Source organism: Trichomycterus rosablanca, chromosome 24 (genome assembly GCF_030014385.1).
Source record: "Trichomycterus rosablanca isolate fTriRos1 chromosome 24, fTriRos1.hap1, whole genome shotgun sequence".
Classification (NCBI taxonomy): Eukaryota; Metazoa; Chordata; class Actinopteri; order Siluriformes; family Trichomycteridae; genus Trichomycterus; species Trichomycterus rosablanca.
In genome coordinates this window covers 9,909,335-9,935,800 of record NC_086011.1, presented here as the reverse complement: position 1 = coordinate 9,935,800, position 26,466 = coordinate 9,909,335, and the positions used below count along the sequence as shown (strand labels likewise).

General features: G+C 42.0%; 1 protein-coding gene across 2 annotated transcripts in view; it reads right to left on the bottom strand.

The window, feature by feature from the left end:
* srgap2 (SLIT-ROBO Rho GTPase activating protein 2) overlaps window positions 1-26,466 on the bottom strand; it is a 141,714-nt gene that overhangs the window by 22,280 nt on the left and 92,968 nt on the right. For both annotated transcript variants that reach the window (XM_062987110.1, XM_062987111.1), the window contains exons 5-12: window positions 23,240-23,302; window positions 11,285-11,500; window positions 10,382-10,510; window positions 8,717-8,938; window positions 6,371-6,472; window positions 5,911-6,108; window positions 3,324-3,408; window positions 2,542-2,569 (exon numbers count right to left, since the gene is read on the bottom strand). In XM_062987110.1, the coding sequence (XP_062843180.1) occupies window positions 2,542-2,569; window positions 3,324-3,408; window positions 5,911-6,108; window positions 6,371-6,472; window positions 8,717-8,938; window positions 10,382-10,510; window positions 11,285-11,500; window positions 23,240-23,302 (1,043 nt within the window). The remainder of the gene's footprint in view (window positions 1-2,541; window positions 2,570-3,323; window positions 3,409-5,910; window positions 6,109-6,370; window positions 6,473-8,716; window positions 8,939-10,381; window positions 10,511-11,284; window positions 11,501-23,239; window positions 23,303-26,466) is intronic.

Below are 26,466 nucleotides of genomic sequence, written 5' to 3'. Positions count from 1 at the left end.
GATATGAAATAAACCTGAAAACATGAAATATATATATATATATATATATATACACACTGATCAGCCATAACATTAAAACCACCTCCTTGTTTCTACACTCACTGTCTATTTTATTAGCTCTACTTACCATATAGAAGCACTTTGTAGTTCTACAATTACAGACTGTAGTCTATCTGTTTCTCTGCATGCTTTGTAAGTCCCCTTTCATGCTGTTCTTCAATGGTCAGAACCCCCACAGGATCACCACAGAGCAGGTATTATTTGGGTGGTGGATCATTCTCAGCACTGCAGTGACACTGACGTGGTGGTGGTGTGTTAGTGTGTGTTGTGCTGGTATGAGTGGATCAGACACAGTGTCCACTCACTGTCCACTGTATTAGACACTCCTACCTAGTTGGTCCACCTTGTAGATGTAAAATCAGAGACGATCGCTCATCTATTGCTGCCGTTTGAGTTGGTCATCTTCTAGACCTGTTAGCTGGATATTTTTGGTTGGTGGACTATTCTCAGGCCAGCAGTGACTGTGGGGTGTTTAAAAACTCCATCAGCATTGCTGTGTCTGATCCACTCATACCAGCACAACACACACTAACACACCACCACCATGTCAGTGTCACTGCAGTGCCGAGAATGATCCACCACCCAAATAATACCTGCTCTGTAGTGGTCCAGGGAGAGTCCTGGCCATTGAAGAACAGCATGAAAGGGGGCTAACAAAGCATGCAGAGAAACAGACGGACTACAGTCAGTAATTGTAGGACTACAAAGTGCTTCTACAGGGGTTGGACAAAATAACTGAAACACCTGGTTGTAGACCACAATAATTTATTAGTATGGTGTAGGGCCTCCTTTTGCGGCCAATACAGCATCAATTCGTCTTGGAAATGACATATACAAGTCCTGCACAGTGGTCAGAGGGATTTTAAGCCATTCTTCTTGCAGGATAGTGGCCAGGTCACTACGTGATGCTGGTGGAGGAAAACGTTTCCTGACTCGCTTCTCCAAAACACCCCAAAGTGGCTCAATAATATTTAGATCTGGTGACTGTGCAGGCCATGGGAGATGTTCAACTTCACTTTCATGTTCATCAAACCAATCTTTCACCAGTCTTGCTGTGTGTATTGGTGCATTGTCATCCTGATACACGGCACTGCCATTGGATGCACATGGTCCTCCAGAATGGTTCGGTAGTCCTTGGCAGTGACGCTCCCATCTAGCACAAGTATTGGGCCAAGGGAATGCCATGATATGGCAGCCCAAACCATCACTGATCCACCCCCATGCTTCACTCTGGGCATGCAACAGTCTGGGTGGTACGCTTCTTTGGGGCTTCTCCACACCTTAACTTTCCCGGATGTGGGGAAAACAGTAAAGGTGGACTCATCAGAGAACAATACATGTTTCACATTGTCCACAGCACAAGATTTGCGCTCCTTGCACCATTGAAACCGACGTTTGGCATTGGCACGAGTGACCAAAGGTTTGGCTATAGCAGCCCGGCCGTGTATATTGACCCTGTGGAGCTCCCGACGGACAGTTCTGGTGGAAACAGGAGAGTTGAGGTGCACATTTAATTCTGCCGTGATTTGGGCAGCCGTGGTTTTATGTTTTTTGGATACAATCCGGGTTAGCACCCGAACATCCCTTTCAGACAGCTTCCTCTTGCGTCCACAGTTAATCCTGTTGGATGTGGTTTGTCCTTCTTGGTGGTATGCTGACATTACCCTGGATACCGTGGCTCTTGATACATCACAAAGACTTGCTGTCTTGGTCACAGATGCGCCAGCAAGACGTGCACCAACAATTTGTCCTCTTTTGAACTCTGGTATGTCACCCATAATGTTGTGTGCATTGCAATATTTTGAGCAAAACTGTGCTCTTACACTGCTAATTGAACCTTCACACTCTGCTCTTACTGGTGCAATGTGCAATTAATGAAGATTGGCCACCAGACTGGTCCAATTTAGCCATGAAACCTTACACACTAAAATGACAGGTGTTTCAGTTATTTTGTCCAACCCCTGTATATGGTAAGTGAAGGTGGTTTTAATGTTATGGCTGATCAGTATACGTATATATAAATATCTGTCTGCCTCTGCCAGTGAGAATTTTACAACCATTCACGACCCAAACAAACCCTACTGAATCATTCACTGTCCACTAACTGAGCTAGGGGGGAGGATATTTCTTAATGGCCTTCTATTATTGATTTTTACCAAGGGTGCCAATAATTCTGGAGCCGACAACTGCTCTAGCTGTTAAACCACCTTAAATTTCTATTCCCAAAGCCACAAATTTTACAGCCTATCCAAAAGCACACAAAGGTCACTCGATTACAAACAACCAGCAGCTAATTCGAAACATGTTCCGGTGCGGCCTTGTCCTATTGCACTAGTCCAGCTTTGAAAGTTGGAAAGTTGCTTGATTTTGTCCAGATGAGATATTCCTGATATTAACTGCACATTAAAAGAAAACATCTGGCTGTTATTTAGATGATTGTGTTGTTCATTAGATCGTGATTTGGGCTCTCAAAACACGTACCTGGCAAGGCAGTAGTCAGTCTTCTGACCTGTGGAGAGAGAGAAAATTCAAAATCAAAATTTAAGTGATTTCCCAGAATGCACTGCTGTATCTGCAGGATCTGATTTATAAACTAACTAAGCAGATCCGTAACGCCACAATCCAGACTCGACTCTACAAGCTTATAATGGCTTAGTTCTATTTTTTCCTTTATTAATGTAGATGTTAGACAAAAAATATTACAATGAACTCAAAGTGAACTCAATACAGACTAAAGGATCATAACAGTAGGAACGTTTTTTTTTCCTCTTTTCCATTCACTTCATTCCAGATCATCTGCTACACTCCCTACTGACTTGCTAATACTGCAAGAATGAGAGTGGGAGGTGAAACCTTAGAACAACAGGAGAACAAATCAGTGCCCCTGGTAATGCATTATATATGTGTGTAGTCGCACCTTTCTAATAATCAAGTTCAGGTGTTTCAGCACTGCTTGTTGCTAACAGTAGTATAAAATCAATAAAGAAAACTTTGCGTAAGGACGTTTGCTGTTCCAGCATGACTGTTACCATGTACACAAGTAACAAAGCAACAAAGAACTTCAGTGACCAGTTTTGAATAGGGTCACAAGTGATTTAACTCACCATGTTGGAGAAACTGAATTAAAAATGACACTAAGTGATACTACATGATTTTAACTTTAGGTGAATAGTTAAGCATGCTTAAATCAAATGAGTTACAACGGTTTATTAGTGGTTAATAACTGACAAAACAAAAACCAATCAGACAGACAGATCACTTACTCTCTCCAAGACTTTTCTGGATAAGCTCGTGCTTGGCCTGTAGTTTGATGATGAGGTTTCTACCCTCCAGGAACTCCTTCAGTTTCTGAAAAACACACAATGTTTACCGTCTTGCCGTTTTCTTTTACATATCTAATATGTAATTCAATTCTATTTGTCCTGTATTACTGTGGGTCCCTCGTAGGTCTTGGACATTAACTAATATGCAAATTGAAAATGCTGTTAAGTTCAATTCTATACAGAGTTGCTACAACAGGACAAAGAGACAGATGGACAGAAAGACAGCCGAGAAAACCCGAGAGAGTAAAGGCCATATGAAGACATACACCAACACATCTGACACAGAGATGCACGAAGAAGCAAAAAAGAAAGGAACTATAAATAATAAAACAAAGAAAAGCATAGAAAAGGTAGAATAATAGTGAAAAATATAAATAAAAATGCATACAAAAATCAATAACAAAAAATAAAAAATAAAAGTAGGATAATAATACAAAGAAAAACAAAACAAAACAAGAAAATAAAGGGAAAAATAGAACTCAAGAAGTAAAAAAAGATAAAAGTTTTATAAGAAAAAAAATGAAGCATAAAAATACAAAAAGATAAATAAATGTACATAAGAAAAAAACTAAAAGAAAACTAAATAAAATAGATAAATAACAAAAAAAATCTAAAAGAACAGAATAATCGGCAAAAAAACGACAACAAATAATACAAATAATAAAATAGAAACATTTACATTATCATTATTATTATTGTATTATTTAAGGTGTATACTAAAATGAAAACATGAAAATAAGAGGGAAAAATAAAAGAAAAAGGAAAGAGGGTAAAGGAAACAGTAAAATAGAAAAGAAAAGTGAGGTGTGAAAGCAGCAGCGAAAGTCCTGTTCAATATCAAATGCACATCAGGCACCTACAGCAGCTAATCAATACATCAATTTTTCAGTGTTCTGACAAGAAGCAGCGTGTACTGGTTCTCATCAATTCTGTATCACTGATCAACAAAGCATCAGTTCTGAATAATAATTTATAGTGGATTCTGAAAGTAATCAGACCCTTTGATTTTTGAACACTTTATATTGTTGTGAATATGATTTTTAATTATCAAATGACAATAATACATAATTATAATTATTATATATATTTATATAATAATAATAATATATAATAATTAATATAAAATCCAATGACAAATATATATAATAATAATAATAATAGTTATTATTATTATTATTATTATTATTATAAAACTATTATTCACACTACATTGAGTATACATTTGAATGTATAGATAATTTTGTGCTATATCATAATAAATAAATTAAGTGTAAAATAATAATATAAAGTGTAAATAATAATATTAGGTGTGATATTGTAATGTTTTTGTTTTCATTTTTAGCTTTCCGTCATTAATTTACATTTTATCTTTGCTTTACTTCAATCTGATTATTTAATACTTACTTATTTTGTCATATATTTATTTTATATATTTTTTCCCTCCAATTTCCCCTCCAAATCTAGTCGTATCCAAATACCCTGATTGCGTTACGCTTCCCCTCTACTGATACAACCTTCCACTGCTGACTGTGGAGCTTTGCAACTGACACACGCCCCCTCTGACACATGTGCAGTACCAACTGCATCTTTTCACCTGCACGAGGCGAGTTCATATGCGGATCAGCCTTGTGCAGGGAGAGCCACACCCTGATCATCATTATTCCTCGACTCTGCACAGGTGCTTTTTTCCCACCCTGTGTACAACAGCCAAATGTTGTTTATATAGCCACCCAGCCCAGCCGAATGTTTTCGATGTATTCGTAATCCCAGTTCTGGTGTGCTAGCGTATTTTACCGCTGCACCATCTGAGCGCCCTTGTTTTATATTTCTAATTGACTGATTCCTTTTCTTTCCCTGCTAACATCATTTTCTTCCTTTTTTTTCTTGCTTTTAATTTTTCCTTATGCATTTTCTCCCTTTTTAGCGCGTCCAATTGCCCGATTGCGTCATGCTTCCTCTCCACCAATGCGATCCCTGATCTGATTGAGGAGAACGAAGCTAACCCACGCCCCCTCCGACACGTAGGCAGCATGCCGTTTGCATCTTATCACCTACACTTTGACGAGTGCAGTGCAGCTCAGCGTTGTGTACGGAGAGACACACCCTGAGAGCACTCCTTTATCATCTCTGTGCAGGCGCCATCAATCAGCCAGCAGAGGTCGTAATTGCACCAGTCATGTGAGAGAGACCCCATCCGGCTTAGTCCCGCTTATCTGAACAACAGGCCAATCGCTGTTTATGTGGCCGCTCATCCTCAGCCGATGTATTCGAGATCTCAGCTCTGGTCTAGCATGTGTTTTTACCGCTGCTCCACCTGAGCAGCCAACCTTCTCTTTTTTACCTTTCTCCTAATATCTATTGCATTGATAATAATAATTTCTCGTTCTTTTTTTCATTTATCTTGTTCACCTCCCCTTTCTCTCCTTTTCCACCGCACCTTCCTTTCTCTTCATGTTTTTCTGTCCCCTTTCCTTTCCTTTCACTCCCTTCCTTTCCGACCATTCACATCTTTCTCTCTCTTTCTCACCATGAAGTAGAACTGCTCGGTCTCCTGCTGGTTGGCTCGTCTCTTGGCGATGCTCGGTTTGCTCATGAACGATTCAGACACGGTGGACTTGACCGACTCCATGGAGTTGCTGTGATGGAAGCAGTCTGTCACATCAAAGTCCTCGATGGTCACCATGTCCTGGATGGTCTGCAGGGTGGCCTCCATCGTCTTCTTCACCTGGAGAACAGAGGGGTAACGTAAGGAAAAGATTAATTCGGTTATAATTGAGATGGTAAATAATAAAGCAGCGTGTGATGATTTCCAGCACATCTCTGTGTAGACATAGTTTGAATGTGTTTGTAGAAAATGGGTGTGTTTAAGCGTAGTGGTTTATAAGAAGTGATAAATGGTACAACGTGTTTATGTTAGCGTACAAGATCGTGTATACATTACTTAACAAGACAAGTGTGTGTGAGTGTGTGCACGCGTACACATTTACCTCCTCGTTCTCTATCCTGAGCGTGGACAGTCGAGACTGGAGCTGCTGACACCTCTGAAGAAGTTCTCCCTGAAGTGGCTGCTGGGAACACACATACCCCATCTGAGGGCAAAATATAAGAACACAGTCCTTAGTTCCAGTAGATGCTTGTAAAACGGGATGGGCGTGACAAATCTAGCACTGACAGGCTAGCAACAGAAAATGTAACCTTTTGTTTAGTTAGCATTTTAGCCCTCACTTAGCATTTTGCTCTGGCTACTGCGCTAGCATTAATTCTGATCCTGTCAGGGTTGTGAATGTAATTTAATTAGGGGTGGGGCGACGCGTCGACGTAATCGATTACGAAAATACGTCGATTAGCAAAAACGTGCGTCGACGCGTCGCAAAGATGGCCACGCCCACTAAAAACATGGATTTCTCTGGGGAATCTGCGGCTAAAAAACCCGCACACGAGCATCTAAGGTTTAGGAGTGTTTTTCACAAGGATACAACAATGTGGTGCTCTGTAAACTTGCAAAAGTGCAAAGTGAAGATGGTTTATCGCAGCAGTACGACCGCTATGCACGAGCACATGACGTGCAGGCATCCTGGAGCGCATTTTCAAGACTGCAGCAAAACACGCCGGTAAATTTGTTTACATTTACTTCTTCACCCTCGCGTTATATATGAGGGTCAGCGTTGTGTACGGAGAGACACACCCTGAGAGCACTCTTTTCTCATCTCTGAGAGAAGACCCATGGGAGAGAGACCCCATCCGGCTTAGTCCCGCCCAAATCCGAACAACAGGCCAATTGCTGTTCATGTGGCCACTCAGCCTTACAACTCTGGTATAACGTCAGGAAGACTAATGACCTGTACCAGGTTTTAAACAAAAACAAGACTGTTCATTCCTGTGTGTAAGCATGCAAATCCCAAAAGTGTTTAGACATGTACTGAAAGAGAAAAAAAAGACTCTACTACTACTCTGTCTACTACTTTCTTGGCAAGACAGAGACACAAAATCTGGCAGCGGTAAAGAAATCTATGACTGTTCATCAGACGTTAGCAGAAATGCCTTCATGCTGTTGTTTGCTTACAGCTCCCAATGAGTAAATAATTCCCCTGATTGGAGCAGTGAGGTTAAGACGTGCAGCTCGCTTTGAAGTCTTCACATCCTCCGCTAAAGCTAAATCCGCACCGACACCGTTGCTACAGTCATTAGCACTGGTCCAAACACGCAGACAGGAATCCATGCCAAGACATTCCGACACAAAGCTCTAGCACGCAATTTACTTGTTTTTGTTTTGTTTTGAGCTCCTTTTACTTTCAATTAACTCCTTTCTTAAAAGTTCTCACACAACAGCTACCAGCCAGGCCTGCCCCCTCAGCGAGTTAGCTCAGCTCAGTTAATTGTTTACTTGTTTATCTTCTGTAGTTACTTCATCACGATCGGAATGGAAGGTCGCAATGATGAGACACAACCTGCTGTGCCTGCTGACCACCAACCAGGCATAACAGTATGACCACTGACAGGTGAAGTGAATAACACTGATTATCTCTTCATCACGGCTCCTGTTAGTGGGTGGGATATATTAGGCAGCAAGTTAACATTTTATCCGCAGAGTTGATGTGTTAGAAGCTATTGTGATGGTTAGACGACTGGGTCAGGGTGCCCATGCTGACCTCTGTCCACCGCCGAAAGTGCCAACAATGGGCATGTGAGCATAGGAACTGGACCACGGACCAATGAAAGAAGGTGGCCTGGTCTGATGAATCACGTTTTCTTTTATATCATGTGGATCATTGTGTGTGCGTCGCTTGCCTGGGGAACACACGGCACCCGGATGCACTATGGGAAGAGGGCAAGCCGGCGGAGGCAGTGTGATGCCTTGGGCAATGTTCTGCTGGAAAACCTTGGGTCCTGCCATCTATGTGGATGCTGCTTTGACACGTACCACCTACCTAAGCATTGTTGCAGACCATGTACACTCCTTCATGGAAACGGTATTCCCTAATGGCTGTGGCCCCTTTCAGTAACGGTTTGAGGAGCACAACAATGAGTTTGAGGTGTTGACTTGGCCTCCAAATTCCCCAGATCTCAATCCAATCGAGCATCTGTGGGATGTGCTGGACAAACAAGTCAGATTTGTGGAGGCCCCACCTCACAACTTACAGGAGTTAAAGGATCTGCTGCTAACATCTTGGTGCCAGATACCACAGTACACCTTTAGGGGTCTAGTGGAGTCCATGCCTCAACGGGTCAGGGCTGTTTTGGCAACAAAAGGGGGACCACACATAATGTTATGCCAATTCTACTCCACAGACTGCCACACCCTTATCAGGGCAAACGCACACACACGGACTAACCTGATCTCCCATGTGAGACTGAAAGTCGAAGCGCATGGGTGGACAGAAGGTGTTGTTGTAGGTCTCCATGAGTTTCTGTTTGTCGCTGTGAGCCTCCAGGTTTTCGGCTGCGTTCTCAATCATCTCCAGGCCGCTGTGCTTCGACGTCTCCACGTTGAACTCGGCCGAGAGGTAGGTACGCAGCGCCCGGTTCAAGCTGGCGTGGTAGCCCAAATCACAGCACTAAAAAAGTTAAATAATACAATGAATTTTTGAATTTTAATAGTAGTACTAATAAACCATAATTCAGTAAAGTACTCTTGAATTGACATATAACAGTTGCTAAACACTAGCAGCACAAGGGCTAGCATGTGCTTCCTCCCAGACACTTAAAATAGGATTTTTAAATGGTTACTTCATATTTATTTATTTACTTATTTTTATTTATTTTCTTTTATATATTTACATTAATTATAATTAATTATATATAATTACTTTATTTTTATTTATTTATTTACTTATTTTTATTTTATTCACAATTTCTTCTATATATTTACATTACATTTTTATTGTATATTATATATATATATATATATATATATATAGATAGATAGATAGATAGATAGATAGATAGATAGATAGATAGATAGATAGAGTTACCTTATTTTAAATTTATTCATTTACTTGCTTATTTTTATTTTATTTTTATTTATTTTCTTAATTATTTTTACATTACATTTGTATTGTATATTATATATAAGTACTTTATTTTTATTTATTTATTTATTTATTTACTAACTTAAATTTAATTTTAATTTATTTTCTTCTATACATTTACATTACATTTTTATTGTATATTATATTATTATAAACTTATATATACACTTTATTTTATATTTATTTATTCATTTACTTGCTTATTTTTACTTTATTTTATTTTTATACATTTTTATATATTTACATTACATTTTTATTTTTATTTATTTTCTTTTATATATTTATAAATATACATATTTATTTATTTATTTATTTATTTATTTATATTTATTTACTTATTTTTATTTTAGTTTTTGCTTTTTCCCTCTTTTTCTCCCTATTTAGTCCTTTCCAATCCTCCTACAGTAATAATGTATTGCATTATAATCAAATTCCCCTTCGCTGCTTGCACCACCCCTGCCCTCACCCAGGATAGCAGCATGCTATCACATGCCCCTCCAAAAAGAGAGCAGTTGCCAGGCGCATCTTTTCCACACCTCACTGAGGTGTAAAGAGAGGTGCTACCTGGCTCCGTGACTTCCTCACCCCTCATGCATGTGCCTCCACCAGCTAGCAAAGGTCTAGTAACCAGATAGTCGCTGGTTCAAACCCCCCCACTGCCAGGTTGCTGCTGTTGGGCCCTTGAGCAAGGCCCCTAACCCTCAATTGCTCAGACTGTATACTGTAACTGTAATGTAAGTTGCTTTGGATAAAGGCGTCTGCTAAATGCTGAAAATGTAAATGACACAGCAATGAGGAACCCTGTTGACCCACCCCCCCACCCCCAAACCCCCATGCCAATTTTGTCGATAGCACAGCTGACACTCAGACTAGAACTGCTGTGCCACCTGAGGTATGTGTCAGTGAGTACATGTGCACCAGTATTAACCTACAGGCTAAAAGCACAAGACAAGACACAGGGGAACTTACATCAATGAGGTCAGAGAGGTCATGAATGTAGTACTTGAAAACGCAGCAGTTGGTCGCCTCTAGAGCCAGCAGGTACTCATTCCTGGCCTTGATGGCTTTCAGTTTGTTCTCAGTGTATTTGGCTTGGCGCTGGAAGACAAAAAATAGAAGAAACCTTGAGCAAAGACTGTCCTATGTGGTCAAAAGTTCACTATCGGTCATAAGTTTTCGAACACCCCCATTGTTTACAATTATATTGACATTGTATTGAGAAGGGCAATTGTAGCCTAGTGGTAAAGGTATGGAACTACTATTCAAAAGGGCGCTGGTTCAAGCCCCACCACTGCCAGGTTGCCACTGTTGGGCCCTTGAGCAAGGCCCTTAACCCTCAATTGGTTAGATAATATAATGTTATACTAGACTGTTGCAGCATTTATAGGTTGCATTGCTCTAACCATTGTGTCCAGTTCATCCCAAACTGGATAAGCTAACTGGATTTTAAATCTGGAGACTATCCACGATGGAAGTCTTTCTTCCAGACTTCAACCAGACGAAGACTAGAGGGTATTGGACAATGCTCTGGTAGCCAATGGAACCAAGACGATCACGTTTCCTCACACATATCTGACAGTTGGTGTAACACACAGAAGAAGAATCCTGTCGCCTACTTGTTGGTGCTCAAAAACGTTGATGAACTTTTGGAATCATCGGTCCATAAGTCCAGTCGTCAATGGCCTAATAAAGCCTCTATTTCCTAGTTTGCCAATATGGCAACCGCTTTCTTGGCATCACTTGGCCTGTCAAACCAGTGGCCCCATGTCTTATCTTGACAGATGAAACTGACACTTGGTTTCCACCATATACCTGGTCTATAAGTGAATGTAAACAACGTTTGACCACAACGCTATTCTAGACCTGACTCACCTTCTCCTTCATCTTCTCGATCTTCTTGACAGAGCTACGGCGGACAGGCTTGTCGTCATGCCTGACGCTGGCGAGTGTGTCTGGTGAACGCGGCGTTTGCCGCTCCTCCTGGCGTGCCCCTCGCCCCATCTGCTTCTCCTCCTGCTTCTCGGCCTCTTTCAGCTTGCTCTCTGCGTTGATGCTGTCCGCATTGTACATGTGATATGTCTTCATCACCTGCGGGGTGGAGTCGGGAAGATGAAGTTTAGCATGGCGGCATTACTTCAGTTTATGTTTGGGTGTGTTGTAGGGTTTTAGTGGAGCTAAAATCAAGCAGTCTAGGATGGCCAGTGGGTGGGTGAGGTATGAGGCGAGGGAACAGTCATGAAATATGCAAATGGGCTGTTAGACTCAATGTAGTGTAATAAATCGTAGCGTAGAAGACACAAGACAGAATCATTAACCCAAATTGCTTACTCTTCCAGAGGAAAAAAATTTACTTTCATTTCTACCCAGATGCTTTTATGACATCCGAGGACAAAAAGCTAACACTAATGGCAAAAAAAAAATCCAGTGGACAGAAGTACTACAACCCCAAATCAGAAAAAGTTGGGACAGCATGGAAAATGCAAATAACAAAACAGTTTCTTACATTTACTTCGACTTTTATTTGATTGCAGACAGCATGAACCTGAGATATTTCATGTTTTATCTGCTCAAGTTCATTTCAATTATTAATAAACATCCATTCCTGCATTTCAGGCTTCCAACACATTCCAAAAAAAGTGTAAACAGTAAAGCACTTACCACTTTATAACGTTGCCATTCCTTGTCACCACACTTAAAAGATGTTTTGGCACCGAGGAGACCAAGTGATTTAGTGTTTCAGCTTTTATTTAGTCTCATTCTTCCTGCAAACACGTCTTAAGATGTGCAACAGTACAGGGTCATCATGCCGCATTTTTCCTCTCAAAATTCTCCACACATTCTCTATTGGGGACAGGTCAGGACTGCAGACAGGCCAGTCCAGTACCTGTACCCTCTTCTTCCGCAGCCATGCCTTTGTAATGTGTGCAGCATGTGGTTTTGCATGGACGTTCCTGGAAAAGACGACGTCTTGAAGGCAGCATGTGTTGCTCTAAGATCTCAATGTACTTTTCTGCATTAATGCTGCCATCACAGAAATGTTAATGACCTTTGCCAGGGGCACTGACACACCCCCATACCATGACAGACCCTGGCTTTTGGACTTGTTAATAACTGATAACAGTCTGGATGGTCTTTTTTGTCTTTGGTCCGGAGCACACGGCGTCCATTTTTTCCAAGAAAGACCTGGAATGCTGATTCCTCTGACCACAATACCCGTTTCCACTGTGTGATGGTCCACCCTAGATGCCTCCGAGCCCAGAGAAGTCGACGCCGCTTCTGGACATGGTTAACATAAGGCTTCTTTTTTGCACAGTAAAGTTTTAAGTGGCATTTGTGCATGTAACTCTGTATTGTAGTGCTTGACAAAGGTTTGACGAAGTAATCCCTCACCCATGTGGTTATATCAGCTGTTGTTGAGTGGCGGTTCTTGATGCAGTGCCATCTGAGGGATCGTTTTGTACCAAACCATAATTACAATCACCTGTTTGGAATCACATAATTATTTCGTTTTTTCACCTCATTACTAGCCCTAAATTGCCCCTGTCCCAACTTTTTTTCGAATGTGTTGCAGGCCTGAAATGCAGGAATGGAGTTTTATTAATAAATGAAATGAAGTTGAGCAGAGCATCTTGAGTTCAAACTGTCTGCAATCAAATAAAGTCAAAGTAAATGTAAGAAACACTGCATTTATATTTTATTAGCATTTTCCATACAATTTTTTCTGATTTGGGGTTGTAGATCATTTAAAGCCATGCAGTCGTCAGTACAAGAAACCAAATCAGCAACGGAATGCACAATTCGGATGAGGAATTGAGAATGCCCCTGCTGTTTACCCCTCCCAAGAAAGGAACCCTCCCAAGTCATGCTACGACCAAAAAAATGATACAATGACTAGTCTTGTCAGTCACACTTAAGCCATCGTAAATCATTTACCATTCGTGTCTGTAAGTTCTGACCTTCCTATGTGGGTGAAAAAAGTTACATTCCTTAGTTTCCTACAACATTGCATGACTGGCCTCAAGGGTTTCACAGAAAGCACTCGTTTGGTCTTACACTCTTAGATCGGTAGCTTCAGCTAGTAGGTGGGAACATTTTGGGACTTTTAAGGCTGTTCACAAGTCACAAAATACGAGTCCGAGTCATTCACGAGTCTTTAGGCTAGAGTTCGAGTCAAGTCACGAGTCTTTAGGCTAGAGTCCGAGTCAAGTCATGAGTCAATATAATCTACACAAAACATATATTGGAAATGTAGCATAGAAATAAACAAATAATATGTAAGTTTTGATAAAAACAACAACAGATTAGCGACTGTATTTTGCCGTTTTACTTAGTGCCTTTACTTTCCTAGTCATTGTGCAAATATAATTTCCGTAACAAGAAGTTACCAGTTAGAAGCTTAAACTGACGTTTTGTTTCATTGCAAATTGGCACAGAGGCCAAAATCCCAAACACAGCAAAAAATCCATAACCACTGCTTAACTTAGCTTCTGTTCTTTCAGATGCTATTAAATTTATAACCGTTTAGGAATTTAATAGGAATGTATAATAATGCTTATAATACATATATATACTGTATATACACAGTACCAGTCAAAAGTTTGGACACACCTTCTCTTCAGTGGTTTTTCTTGATTATTTTTATTTTCTACATTGTAGATTAATACTGAAGACCAACTCTACCTCTGCACAGCACAACTGATGGTCTCAAACACATTAAAAAAACAAGAAATTCCAGAAATTAACTCTAGACAAGGCACAAACATTAATTGAAAACCATTCCAGGTGGCTACCTCATGAAGCTGATTGAGAAAATGCCAAAAAGTGTGCAAAGCTGTCATCAAAGCATAAGATGGCTACTTTAAAGAATATAAAATATAAACATATTCTGGTTTGTTTAACACTTTTTTGTTTACTACATAATTCCATATGTGTTCCTTCATAGTTTGGATGTCTTCATTATTAATCTACAATGTTGAAAATTAAAAAAAAATCAAGAAAAAACACAGGAATGAGAAAGTGTCCAAACTTTTGACTGGTACTGTATGTATATATATATAGTAATGTATATATACAGTGTATCACAAAAGTGAGTACACCCCTCACATTTCTGCAAATATTTCATTATATCTTTTCATGGGACAACACTATAGACATGAAACTTGGATATAACTTAGAGTAGTCAGTGTACAGCTTGTATAGCAGTGTAGATTTACTGTCTTCTGAAAATAACTCAACACACAGCCATTAATGTCTAAATAGCTGGCAACATAAGTGAGTACACCCCACAGTGAACATGTCCAAATTGTGCCCAAATGTGTCGTTGTCTCTCCTTGGTGTCATGTGTCAAGGTCCCAGGTGTAAATGGGGAGCAGGGCTGTTAAATTTGGTGTTTTGGGTACAATTCTCTCATACTGGCCACTGGATATTCAACATGGCACCTCATGGCAAAGAACTCTCTGAGGATGTGAGAAATAGAATTGTTGCTCTCCACAAAGATGGCCTGGGCTATAAGAAGATTGCTAACACCCTGAAACTGAGCTACAGCATGGTGGCCAAGGTCATACAGCGGTTTTCCAGGACAGGTTCCACTCGGAACAGGCTTCGCCAGGGTCGACCAAAGAAGTTGAGTCCACGTAGTCGGCAACATATCCAGAGGTTGGCTTTAAAAAATAGACACATGAGTGCTGCCAGCATTGCTGCAGAGGTTGAAGACGTGGGAGGTCAGCCTGTCAGTGCTCAGACCATACGCCGCACACTGCATCAACTCGGTCTGCATGGTCGTCATCCCAGAAGGAAGCTGACGCACAAGAAAGCCCGCAAACAGTTTGCTGAAAACAAGCAGTCCAAGAACATGGATTACTGGAATGCCCTGTGGTCTGACGAGACCAAGATAAACTTGTTTGGCTCAGATGGTGTCCAGCATGTGTGGCGGCGCCCTGGTGAGAAGTACCAAGACAACTGTATCTTGCCTACAGTCAAGCATGGTGGTGGTAGCATCATGGTCTTGGGCTGCATGAGTGTTGCTGGCACTGGGGAGCTGCAGTTCATTGAGGGAAACATGAATTCCAACATGTACTGTGACATTCTGAAACAGAGCATGATCCCCTCCCTTCGAAAACTGGGCCAAACACAACCTCCAAGATGACAACTGCCTTGCTGAGGAAGCTGAAGGTAAAGGTGATGGACTAAACCCAATTGAGCACCTGTGGCGCATCCTCAAGTGGAAGGTGGAGGAGTTCAAGGTGTCTAACATCCACCAGCTCCGTGATGTCATCATGGAGGAGTGGAAGAGGATTCCAGTAGCAACCTGTGCAGCTCTGGTGAATTCCATGCCCAGGAGGGTTAAGGCAGTGCTGGATAATAATGGTGGTCACACAAAATATTGACACATTTGGGCACAATTTGGACATGTTCACTGTGGGGTGTACTCACTTATGTTGCCAGCCATTTAGACATTAATGGCTGTGTGTTGAGTTATTTTCAGAAGACAGTAAATCTACACTGCTGTACAAGTTGTACACTGACTACTCTAAGTTATATCCAAGTTTTAGTTCTATAGTGTTGTCCCATGAAAAGATATAATAAAATATTTGCAGAAATGTGAGGGGTGTACTCACTTTTGTGATACACTGTATATACAGTGCCTTGCAAAAGTATTCAGCCCCCTTGAACTTTTCAACCTTTTGCCACATTTCAGGCTTCAAACATAACGATATGAAATTGTAATTTTTTGTGAAGAATCAACAACAAGTGGGACACAATCGTGAAGTGGAACGAAATTTATTGGATATTTTAAACTTTTTTTAGAAATAAAAAACTAAAAAGTGGGGCGTGCAATATTATTCAGCCCCTTTACTTTCAGTGCAGCAAACTCACTCCAGAAGTTCAGTGAGGATCTCTGAATGATCCAATGTTGACCTAAATGACTGATGGTGATAAATAGAATCCACCTGTGTGTAATCAAGTCTCCGTATAAATGCACCTGCTCTGTGATAGTCTCAGAGTTCTGTTTAAAGCGCAGAGAGCATCATGAAGACCAAGGAACACACCAGGCAGGTCCGAGATACTGTTGTGGAGAAGTTTAAAGCCGGATTTGGATACAAAAAGATTTCCCAAGCTTTAAACATCTCAAGGAGCACTGTGCAAGCGATCATATTGAAATGGAAGGAGTATCAGACCACTGCAAATCTACCAAGACCCGGCCGTCCCTCTAAACTTTCAGCTCAAACAAGGAGAAGACTGATCAGAGATGCAGCCAAGAGGCCCATGATCACTCTGAATGAACTGCAGAGATCTACAGCTGAGGTGGGAGAATCTGTCCATAGGACACAATCAGTCGTACACTGCACAAATCTGGCCTTTATGGAAGAGTGGCAAGAAGAAAGCCATTTCTCAAAGATATCTATAAAAAGTCACCTGGGAGACACACCAAACATGTGGAAGAAGGTGCTCTGGTCAGATGAAACCAAAATCGAACTTTTTGGCCACAATGCAAAACGTTATGTTTGGCGTAAAAGCAACACAGCTCATCACCCTGAACACACCATCCCCACTGTCAAACATGGTGGTGGCAGCATCATGGTTTGGGCCTGCTTTTCTTCAGCAGGGACAGGGAAGATGGTTAAAATTGATGGGAAGATGGATGGAGCCAAATACAGGACCATTCTGGAAGAAAACCTGTTGCAGTCTGCAAAAGACCTGAGACTGGGACGGAGATTTATCTTCCAACAAGACAATGATCCAAAACATAAAGCAAAATCTACAATGGAATGGTTCACAAATAAACGTATCCAGGTGTTAGAATGGCCAAGTCAAAGTCCAGACCTGAATCCCATCGAGAATCTGTGGAAAGAGCTGAAAACTGCTGTTCACAAACGCTCTCCATCCAACCTCACTGAGCTCGAGCTGTTTTGCAAGGAAGAATGTGCAAAAATTTCTGTCTCTCGATGTGCAAAACTGATAGAGACATACCCCAAGCGACTTGCAGCTGTAATCGCAGCAAAAGGTGGCGCTACAAAGTATTAATGCAAGGGGGCTGAATAATATTGCACGCCCCACTTTTCAGTTTTTTATTTCTAAAAAAAGTTTAAAATATCCAATAAATTTCGTTCCACTTCACGATTGTGTCCCACTTGTTGTTGATTCTTCACAAAAAATTACAATTTCATATCGTTATGTTTGAAGCCTGAAATGTGGCAAAAGGTTGAAAAGTTCAAGGGGGCTGAATACTTTTGCAAGGCACTGTATATATATATATATACATACCTGTATATATATTGTAAATTTTGTTAATTTACAATATATATATATTTGTTACAAAATATTGTTATTTTGTAAATGTGCTTATAATTAAAAACCTCCAAACTTTTCCTGGTTGTGAAGTAAAACACTGACTCGTTAGAAAGCCAATCAAGCGTTTCATTGTGTGAAGCTGCAAACTGAATAAATGCAAATAACAGTACTTCTTACTACAAATTAAAATCAGAAGATCTGATTGGTTCAGAAAGCGGTTCTTACAATCATTAGCGCCAATTCCATAGGAGCGTTCCATTCACATTAGTTGTTCCTGTAAAGTGCACTACGTAGGGTATTCCACCATTTTAAGTGAGATTCCAATCCAAAGGTAACGAAAATGTACAAATTAAATAAACTTCAAACTGTGTGGGGAGCGACGCTTCATCACTACGCCGGAAGCTGGTTGGAACATTTACCCATTGCGTGCGTTGCGGGTTAAGACGGCCGGAGCGTTATTAGAGAGCAGAAAATGACACGATCAGAATGACGTCGGATCATGTACAGTGTATCACAAAAGTGAGTACACCCCTCACATTTCTGCAGATATTTAAGTATATCTTTTCATGGGACAACACTGACAAAATGACACTTTGACACAATGAAAAGTAGTCTGTGTGCAGCTTATATAACAGTGTAAATTTATTCTTCCCTCAAAATAACTCAATATACAGCCATTAATGTCTAAACCACCGGCAACAAAAGTGAGTACACCCCAAGAGACTACACCCCTAAATGTCCAAATTGAGCACTGCTTGTCATTTTCCCTCCAAAATGTCATGTGATTTGTTAGTGTTACTAGGTCTCAGGTGTGCATAGGGAGCAGGTGTGTTCAATTTAGTAGTACAGCTCTCACACTCTCTCATACTGGTCACTGAAAGTTCCAACATGGCACCTCATGGCAAAGAACTCTCTGAGGATCTTAAAAGACGAATTGTTGCGCTACATGAAGATGGCCAAGGCTACAAGAAGATTGCCAACACCCTGAAACTGAGCTGCAGCACAGTGGCCAAGATCATCCAGCGTTTTTAAAGAGCAGGGTCCACTCAGAACAGACCTCGCGTTGGTCGTCCAAAGAAGCTGAGTGCACGTGCTCAGCGTCACATCCAACTGCTGTCTTTGAAAGATAGGCGCAGGAGTGCTGTCAGCATTGCTGCAGAGATTGAAAAGGTGGGGGGTCAGCCTGTCAGTGCTCAGACCATACGCCGCACACTACATCAAATTGGTCTGCATGGCTGTCACCCCAGAAGGAAGCCTCTTCTGAAATCTCTACACAAGAAAGCCCGCAAACAGTTTGCTGAAGACATGTCAACAAAGGACATGGATTACTGGAACTATGTCCTATGGTCTGATGAGACCAAGATTAATTTGTTTGGTTCAGATGGTCTCAAGCATGTGTGGCGGCAATCAGGTGAGGAGTACAAAGATAAGTGTGTCATGCCTACAGTCAAGCATGGTGGTTGGAATGCCATGGTCTGGGGCTGCATGAGTGCAGCAGGTGTTGGGGAGTTACATTTCATTGAGGGACACATGAACTCCAATATGTACTGTGAAATACTGAAGCAGAGCATGATCCCCTCCCTCCGGAAACTGGGTCGCAGGGCAGTGTTCCAGCATGATAATGACAGCAAAAACACACCTCTAAGACGACCACTGCTTTATTGAAGAGGCTGAGGGTAAAGGTGATGGACTGGCCAAGCATGTCTCCAGACCTAAACCCAATAGAACATCTTTGGGGCATCCTCAAGCGGAAGGTGGAGGAGCGCAAAGTCTCGAATATCCGCCAGCTCCGTGATGTCGTCATGGAGGAGTGGAAAAGCATTCCAGTGGCAACCTGTGAAGCTCTGGTAAACTCCATGCCCAGGAGAGTTAAGGCAGTTCTGGGAAATAATGGTGGCCACACAAAATATTGACACTTCAGGAACTTTCAATAAGGGGTGTACTCACTTTTGTTACCGGTGGTTTAGACATTAATGGCTGTATATTGAGTTATTTTGAGGGAAGAATAAATTTACACTGTTATATAAGCTGCACACAGACTACTTTTCATTGTGTCAAAGTGTCATTTTGTCAGTGTTGTCCCATGAAAAGATATACTTAAATATCTGCAGAAATGTGAGGGGTGTACTCACTTCTGTGATACACTGTACATCATGTATATACTGTATATATAATTGTCACACGTAAATGTTGCTGACTTTTGTTGTGCACGAGTCATTTTTTGCGAGTCACGAGTCGAATCCGAGTCATTTGTAACGACTCGAGTCCCCATCTCTGTTTTAAAGGGACTTTTACGGACGTAAATGCCTGACACACCAACCACTGACACCTTCTTATTCACCCATACTTCTGTGGCTTTGTACGTGAGGCGCATGGAGAGTCACTCACTGATCAACCCATCCCTGCACTTCTATACAGGTCCCTCAGGCTACTAACCAGAGCACACCCCACACCTTTTTTTAGTCTGGTCTTTTCCTACCCAGCATACTAGCGGCCAAGTTTGTCTGCTGCAGGCACTGCCAATTGTGCCTGCTGGGGGCGCCCAGCCGACCGGTAGCAGAGCTGCGATTTCAGCACATCAAGTTTTTTATTTTACAAATGTAATACTTCTCATTGCTCTGGCTTCAATTTATACAAAACAGTAGTAATAAGAGTTTGGAAACGGTTGGCATAGGCCACACCATCTTGTCCTAATGCAAGTTGGTCTCAGAACTACAGAGCTAGAATACTCCCTTGTTGTGATTTGTTATATAATCCACAGATGTAAAAATGATCCAGGGTCTATTATTATCGACTCATGGTATTTAATTAAAGGATTTACTTCCTTTTATAGAGATTTCAACCAACAACCCATTTCCTCATCAGCACAAAACTATCTTTGGTGTCTAAGCCTAGAATATTCCAGTCACGTTCAGAGAAAGCCAAAACTCTCCTGAATCTAAAACACCGCTCTCCAAACCCCCAATCTTTTTCCTGACCCCCCACGACCTGAAACAAAGCACACATGTTCCGCATTAGAGCAGGAATTTTCAACGCTTGAGTGAAAACAAAGCTCGGGTATCAATACAAGAGCCCCGCTGCTAATTAAAAGCATTCTCTGTGTTTGTGCTTTTTGGTAAAACGTGACTGTGATGTAGACTTCCCCTTCAAGATAGAGTAATAACATGGTAAGTTCTTTTTGCTGTATTTGGGTGCCATGATTGGGCAGCGTGGGTCACTGTGGAAATATGACCATACTATCAGTATACACCGATCAACCATAACATTAAAACCACCTCCTTGTTTCTACACTCACTGCCCAATTTATCAGCTCCACTTACCATATAGAAGCACTTTGTAGTTCTACAATTACTGACTGTAGTCCATCTGTTTCTCTGCATGCTTTGTTAGCCCCCTTTCATGCTGTTCTTCAATGGTCAGGACTCTCTCAGGGCCATCCCAGAGTAGGTATTATTTGGGTGGTGGATCATTCTCAGCACTACAGTGTTACGTTGGTAAGGTAAGTGAACTAGCTACTTTGAATTAGTGCTAGTCTGAATTAGTGCTACTCTGAATTAGTGCTAGTCTGAATTAGTGCTACTCTAAATTGGTATGTTGGTATGGTAGGTGAACTAGCTGATCTTAATTGATACGTTGGTATGGTAGGTGAATTAGCTACTCTGAATTGGTACGTTGGTATGGTAGTTGAACTAGCTACTCTGAATTGGTACGTTGGTATGGTAGGTGAACTAGCTACTTTAAATTGATGCCCTGTAATAAACCGCCACCTCAGTGTACTTCCAGTCTAAGCCCAGAGAGTACACCATGTCTCTGTAGGTAAAACAGACCACGGTATAATGATATTCTATCAGGTAAGTAAATAATTATGTGCTCTCCAAGGCAGGAATCTGAAGCTGACGTCTAGGGTTACATTGTGCCAAACTAGCAAAAACCACACTTATTCATGTAATCTGAGTCTCCTGTCCTGACCCACAGTTGTTGCCTTTCATTATTATAGCAGGAACAGAACGGTGCTGAATTGACAATAGTGGCTCTGAGTAATCTGAGATGAATCAGTGAGGGCACCAGTCTGTTGGAATCACCGACAGCTGGGACAGTAATTACCAGTATGACTGGCTATTTCTTTCCAGTGAAAGAAGATACATAAATACTGGCACACGTACACACGCTTGGTCATACATACAAGCTGCCATTTGTAGTATATCTGGCCGATTCTTAAATGAGTCATTACTTTAACATGATTCCTGTCTAGTGAGTCAGTTGATTCAGTTCACATGCTGAATTCAAATGAGCAAGATTTAAGTGATGGGAAGTTTGCTATCTGTCTGTGTGTCCCTATCCATCCATCCATCTATCCCTCCCAACATCCATCCATCCATCCCTTCCTCCCAACATCCATCCATCCATCCATCCATCCATCCCTCCCAACATCCATCCATCCATCCCTTCCTCCCAACATCCATCCATCCCTCCCAACATCCATCCATCCATCCCTCCCAACATCCATCTATCCATCCCTCCCTCCCAACATCCATCCATGCATCCATCCATCCCTTCCTCCCAACATCCATCCATCCATCCATCCATCCCTTCCTCCCAACATCCATCCATCCATCCCTTCCTCCCAACATCCATCCATCCATCCATCCCTCCCAACATCCATCCATCCATCCCTTCCTCCCAACATCCATCCATCCCAACATCCATCCCTCCCAACATCCATCCATCCATCCCTCCCAACATCCATCTATCCATCCCTCCCTCCCAACATCCATCCATGCATCCATCCATCCCTTCCTCCCAACATCCATCCATCCATCCATCCCTTCCTCACAACATCCATCCATCCATCCCTTCCTCCCAACATCCATCCATCCATCCATCTATCCATCCCTCCCTCCCAACATCCATCCATGCATCCATCCATCCCTCCCTCCCAACATCCATCCATGCATCCATCCATCCCTCCCTCCCAACATCCATCCATGCATCCATCCATCCATCCCTTCCTCCTAACATCCATTCATCCATCCATCCCTTCCTCCTAACATCCATCCATCCATACATCCATCCATCCCTCCCTCCCAACATCCATCCATCCCTTCCTCCCAACATCCATCCATCCATCCCTCCCAACATCCATCCATCCCTTCCTCCCAACATCCATCCATCCATCCCTCCCAACATCCATCCATCCCTTCCTCCCAACATCCATCCATCCATCCCTCCCAACATCCATCCATCCATCCCTCCCAACATCCATCTATCCATCCCTCCCTCCCAACATCCATCCATGCATCCATCCATCATCCCTTCTTCCTTCCCAACATCCATCCATCCACTCATACCTCCATCCCAACATTCATCCATCCATCCATCCCAACATTCATCCATCATCCCCCCATCCCTACCTCCCAACATCTATCCATCCATCCATCCATCCCTCCCAACATCTATAAATTCATCCCTCCCAACATCCATCCATCCATCAATCCCACCCCACATCTATCCATCCATCCATGTTAAACCACTTACCGTGTAGAGCTCATTGAGAACCTTCATCAAATCCTCCTGCAGCTGAACTCCCAACTCTTTACTCTGTTGAAACAAAAAAAGGCCACAAATTAGATGACTAGAAGATTAAAAAAGATTAATCATCATCATCAGGATTGGGTGGTAATAGAAGGTTCAAGCCCCACCACCATCCTTACCCTGCCTAGATGTAGGCAGTTTTGGATAACAGTGTCTGCCAGATGCATAAATGTAAAACTGTTCATGTAAAATGTCAGTTGTCTATGTCAGGCGAAGGCAATTCCAGCATTCAGTGCAGCGCAACATAATCGCTGACTTCTTCTCGATATTATGTCTTCTAAAATTGGATGTCAGATGTAATCCTCTCTACTAGGTAGGCAGTGGGCAGCAAGAAAGCAAGGCAGCTCACTAGGTTTCAAAACAGACCCGTAGTCAATACTTTAGATCCAGTAAAGTTGTATCCCAAGAAAATGTACTCGATCATCCATCCATCCATCCATCCCTCCCAACATACATCCATTCATTCATCCACCCACCCCTCCATCCCAACATCCATCCATCAATCCATCCATCCATCTATCTATCCCTCCCAACATCCATCCATCCATCCATCCACCCACCCCTCCATCCCAACATCCATCCATCAATCCATCCATCTATCCATCCATCCATCTATCTATCCCTCCCAACATCCATCCATCCATCCATCCATCCACCCATCCCTCCCAACATCCATTCATCCATCCATCCATCCATCCCTTCCTCCCAACATCCATCCATCCATCCACCCATACCTCCCAACATCCATTCATCCATCCATCCATCCCTTCCTGCCAACATCCGTCCATCCAGCCATCCCTTCCTCCCAACATCCATCCATCCCTTCCTTCCAACATCCATCCATCCATCCCAGATGTAATCCTCTCTACTAGGTAGGCAGTGGGCAGCAAGAAAGCAAGGCAGCTCACTAGGTTTCAAAACAGACCCGTAGTCAATACTTTGAATCCAGTAAAGTTGTATCCCAAGAAAATGTACTCGATACAAGAAAGCTGATATTTTGGGGAAATGTGGGGAAGTGTGGGATGGGGGGATGGGGGAATGGGGTAGGGCTTTTATTAAGATTTTAAGACGGAGTAATTTGGCAAGTAGTGTGTGAAATGGAAATGGTGGTTTGCCATCACATCTGTTTGAGAGACTTGAGGTTTTTCGCTGTGAAAATGAAGTGCCTAAAAACACGTCCAAAGCTCTACGGGTTGGCTGGTGAAAGGAATGAAAACTGGAACATACCCCACCCAACCAGATCTAACACCTTTGGATGTGAGATGCTAGAATTGGAATGCAGACAGTGAGTGGTCCATCAGTTTAGCAGTAAAGGATGGACACACGTGAACTACAGGTCAGATTAAAGGTTCAGTTCCAGGACAGTTAGCATTGGAAGAGTCGCACTAACATCGAACCTTTTAAACACTGAGATGAATAGCTGGCAGGGGGTCTGTTTATAGGGGCGCATTAATAATAGAACTGGACTAAGGAGTGGCACGCCGTTAGCTCTCCCTGAAATGCTTTGGATATAAAAGAAGCCAAAATCCTACTGACCAGCAGAGTTCCTACTGATGTTCAAAGCTGGACCAGCGCTAAAATGTCAACCTACATCTGAGGTTTAGAGACCTCTACCAGGGTCACAATGAAAAGGACATGGTGGTTAGTAACAGAAAGACAAATCTGAACCTTTATACACTGATCAGCCATAACATTAAAACCACCTCCTTGTTTCTACACTCACTGTCCATTTTATCAGCTCCACTTACCATATAGAAGCACTTTGAAGTTCTACAATTACTGACTGTAGTCCATCTGTTTCTCTGCATGCTTTGTTAGCCCCCTTTCATGCTGTTCTTCAATACTCAGGACATCCAGAGGACCACCACAGAGCAGGTATTATTTAGGTAATGGATCATTCTTTGCACTGCAGTGACACTGATATGGTGGTGGTGGTGTGTTAGTGTGTGTTGTGCTGGTATGAGTGAGTTTTTAAACACCTCACTGTCACGGCTGGACTGAGAATAATCCACCAATCAAAAATATATTCAGCCAACAGCACCCCATGGGCAGCGTCCTGTGACCACTGATGAAGGTCTACAAGATGACAAAGTCAAACAGCAGCAATAGATGAGCGATCGTCTCTGACTTTACATCTACAAGATGGACCAACTAGGTATGAGTGTCTAATACAGTGGACAGTGAGTAGACACTGTTTAAAAACTCCAGCATCATTGCTGTGTCTTATCCACTCATACCAGCACAACACACACTAACACACCACCACCATGTCAGTGTCAGTGCAGTGCTGAGAATTATCCACCACCTAAATAATACCTGCTCTGTGGTGGTCCTGTGGGGCTCCTGACCATTGTAGAACAGGGTGAAAGCAGGCTAAAAAAGTATGTAGAGAAACAGATGGACTACAGTCAGTAATCGTAGAACTACAAAGTGCTGGTTTTGCTGGAGGTGGTTTTAATGTTATGGTTGATTAAGAGCATTTCACAAAATCGTATTTTGTCCTAGACGGGTCAGCACGTCGGTCCAAACGGACACGTGAAGTCATTATTTTGGAGTGCTTCACTCCATGACATCATAGGAAAAATAGGGAGTGGGGAGCGACTGCCCAGGAGTTCGCGGTTCCTCAAGAGAGATAGCGGACTAAAAATACACCCGACGCTGAAAACCTATTATTACAAACCCAAAACTGAATCCAAACCCATCTGTTCCATACTGAGGGAAATAATGAAGATAAGCAAAAGACATCTGGAGAACTCTTCAGACTTTCCTTCAGAGACGTGTATCATGACAGACTGGAAGCAGTCCACAACCGATTCCAGCTAGATTGTTGGGTTGAGTCTATATCCGTTACACCTGGTTTTCGGGACCCGGTGTGTTGATTTTAACTTTATCTAATACACTGATCAGCCATAACATTAAAACCACCTCCTTGTTTCTACACTCACTGTCCATTTTATCAGCTCTACTTACCATATAGAGGAGGACAGGACCACTATAGAGCAGGTATTATTTAGGTGGTGGATCATTATCAGCACTGCAGTGATACTGACATGGTGGTGGTGTGAGTGGATCAGTTTTTAAACACAGTGTCCACTCACTGTCCACTCTATTGACACTCCTACCTAGTTGGTCCACCTTGTAGATGTAAAGTCAGAGACAGTCGCTCCTCT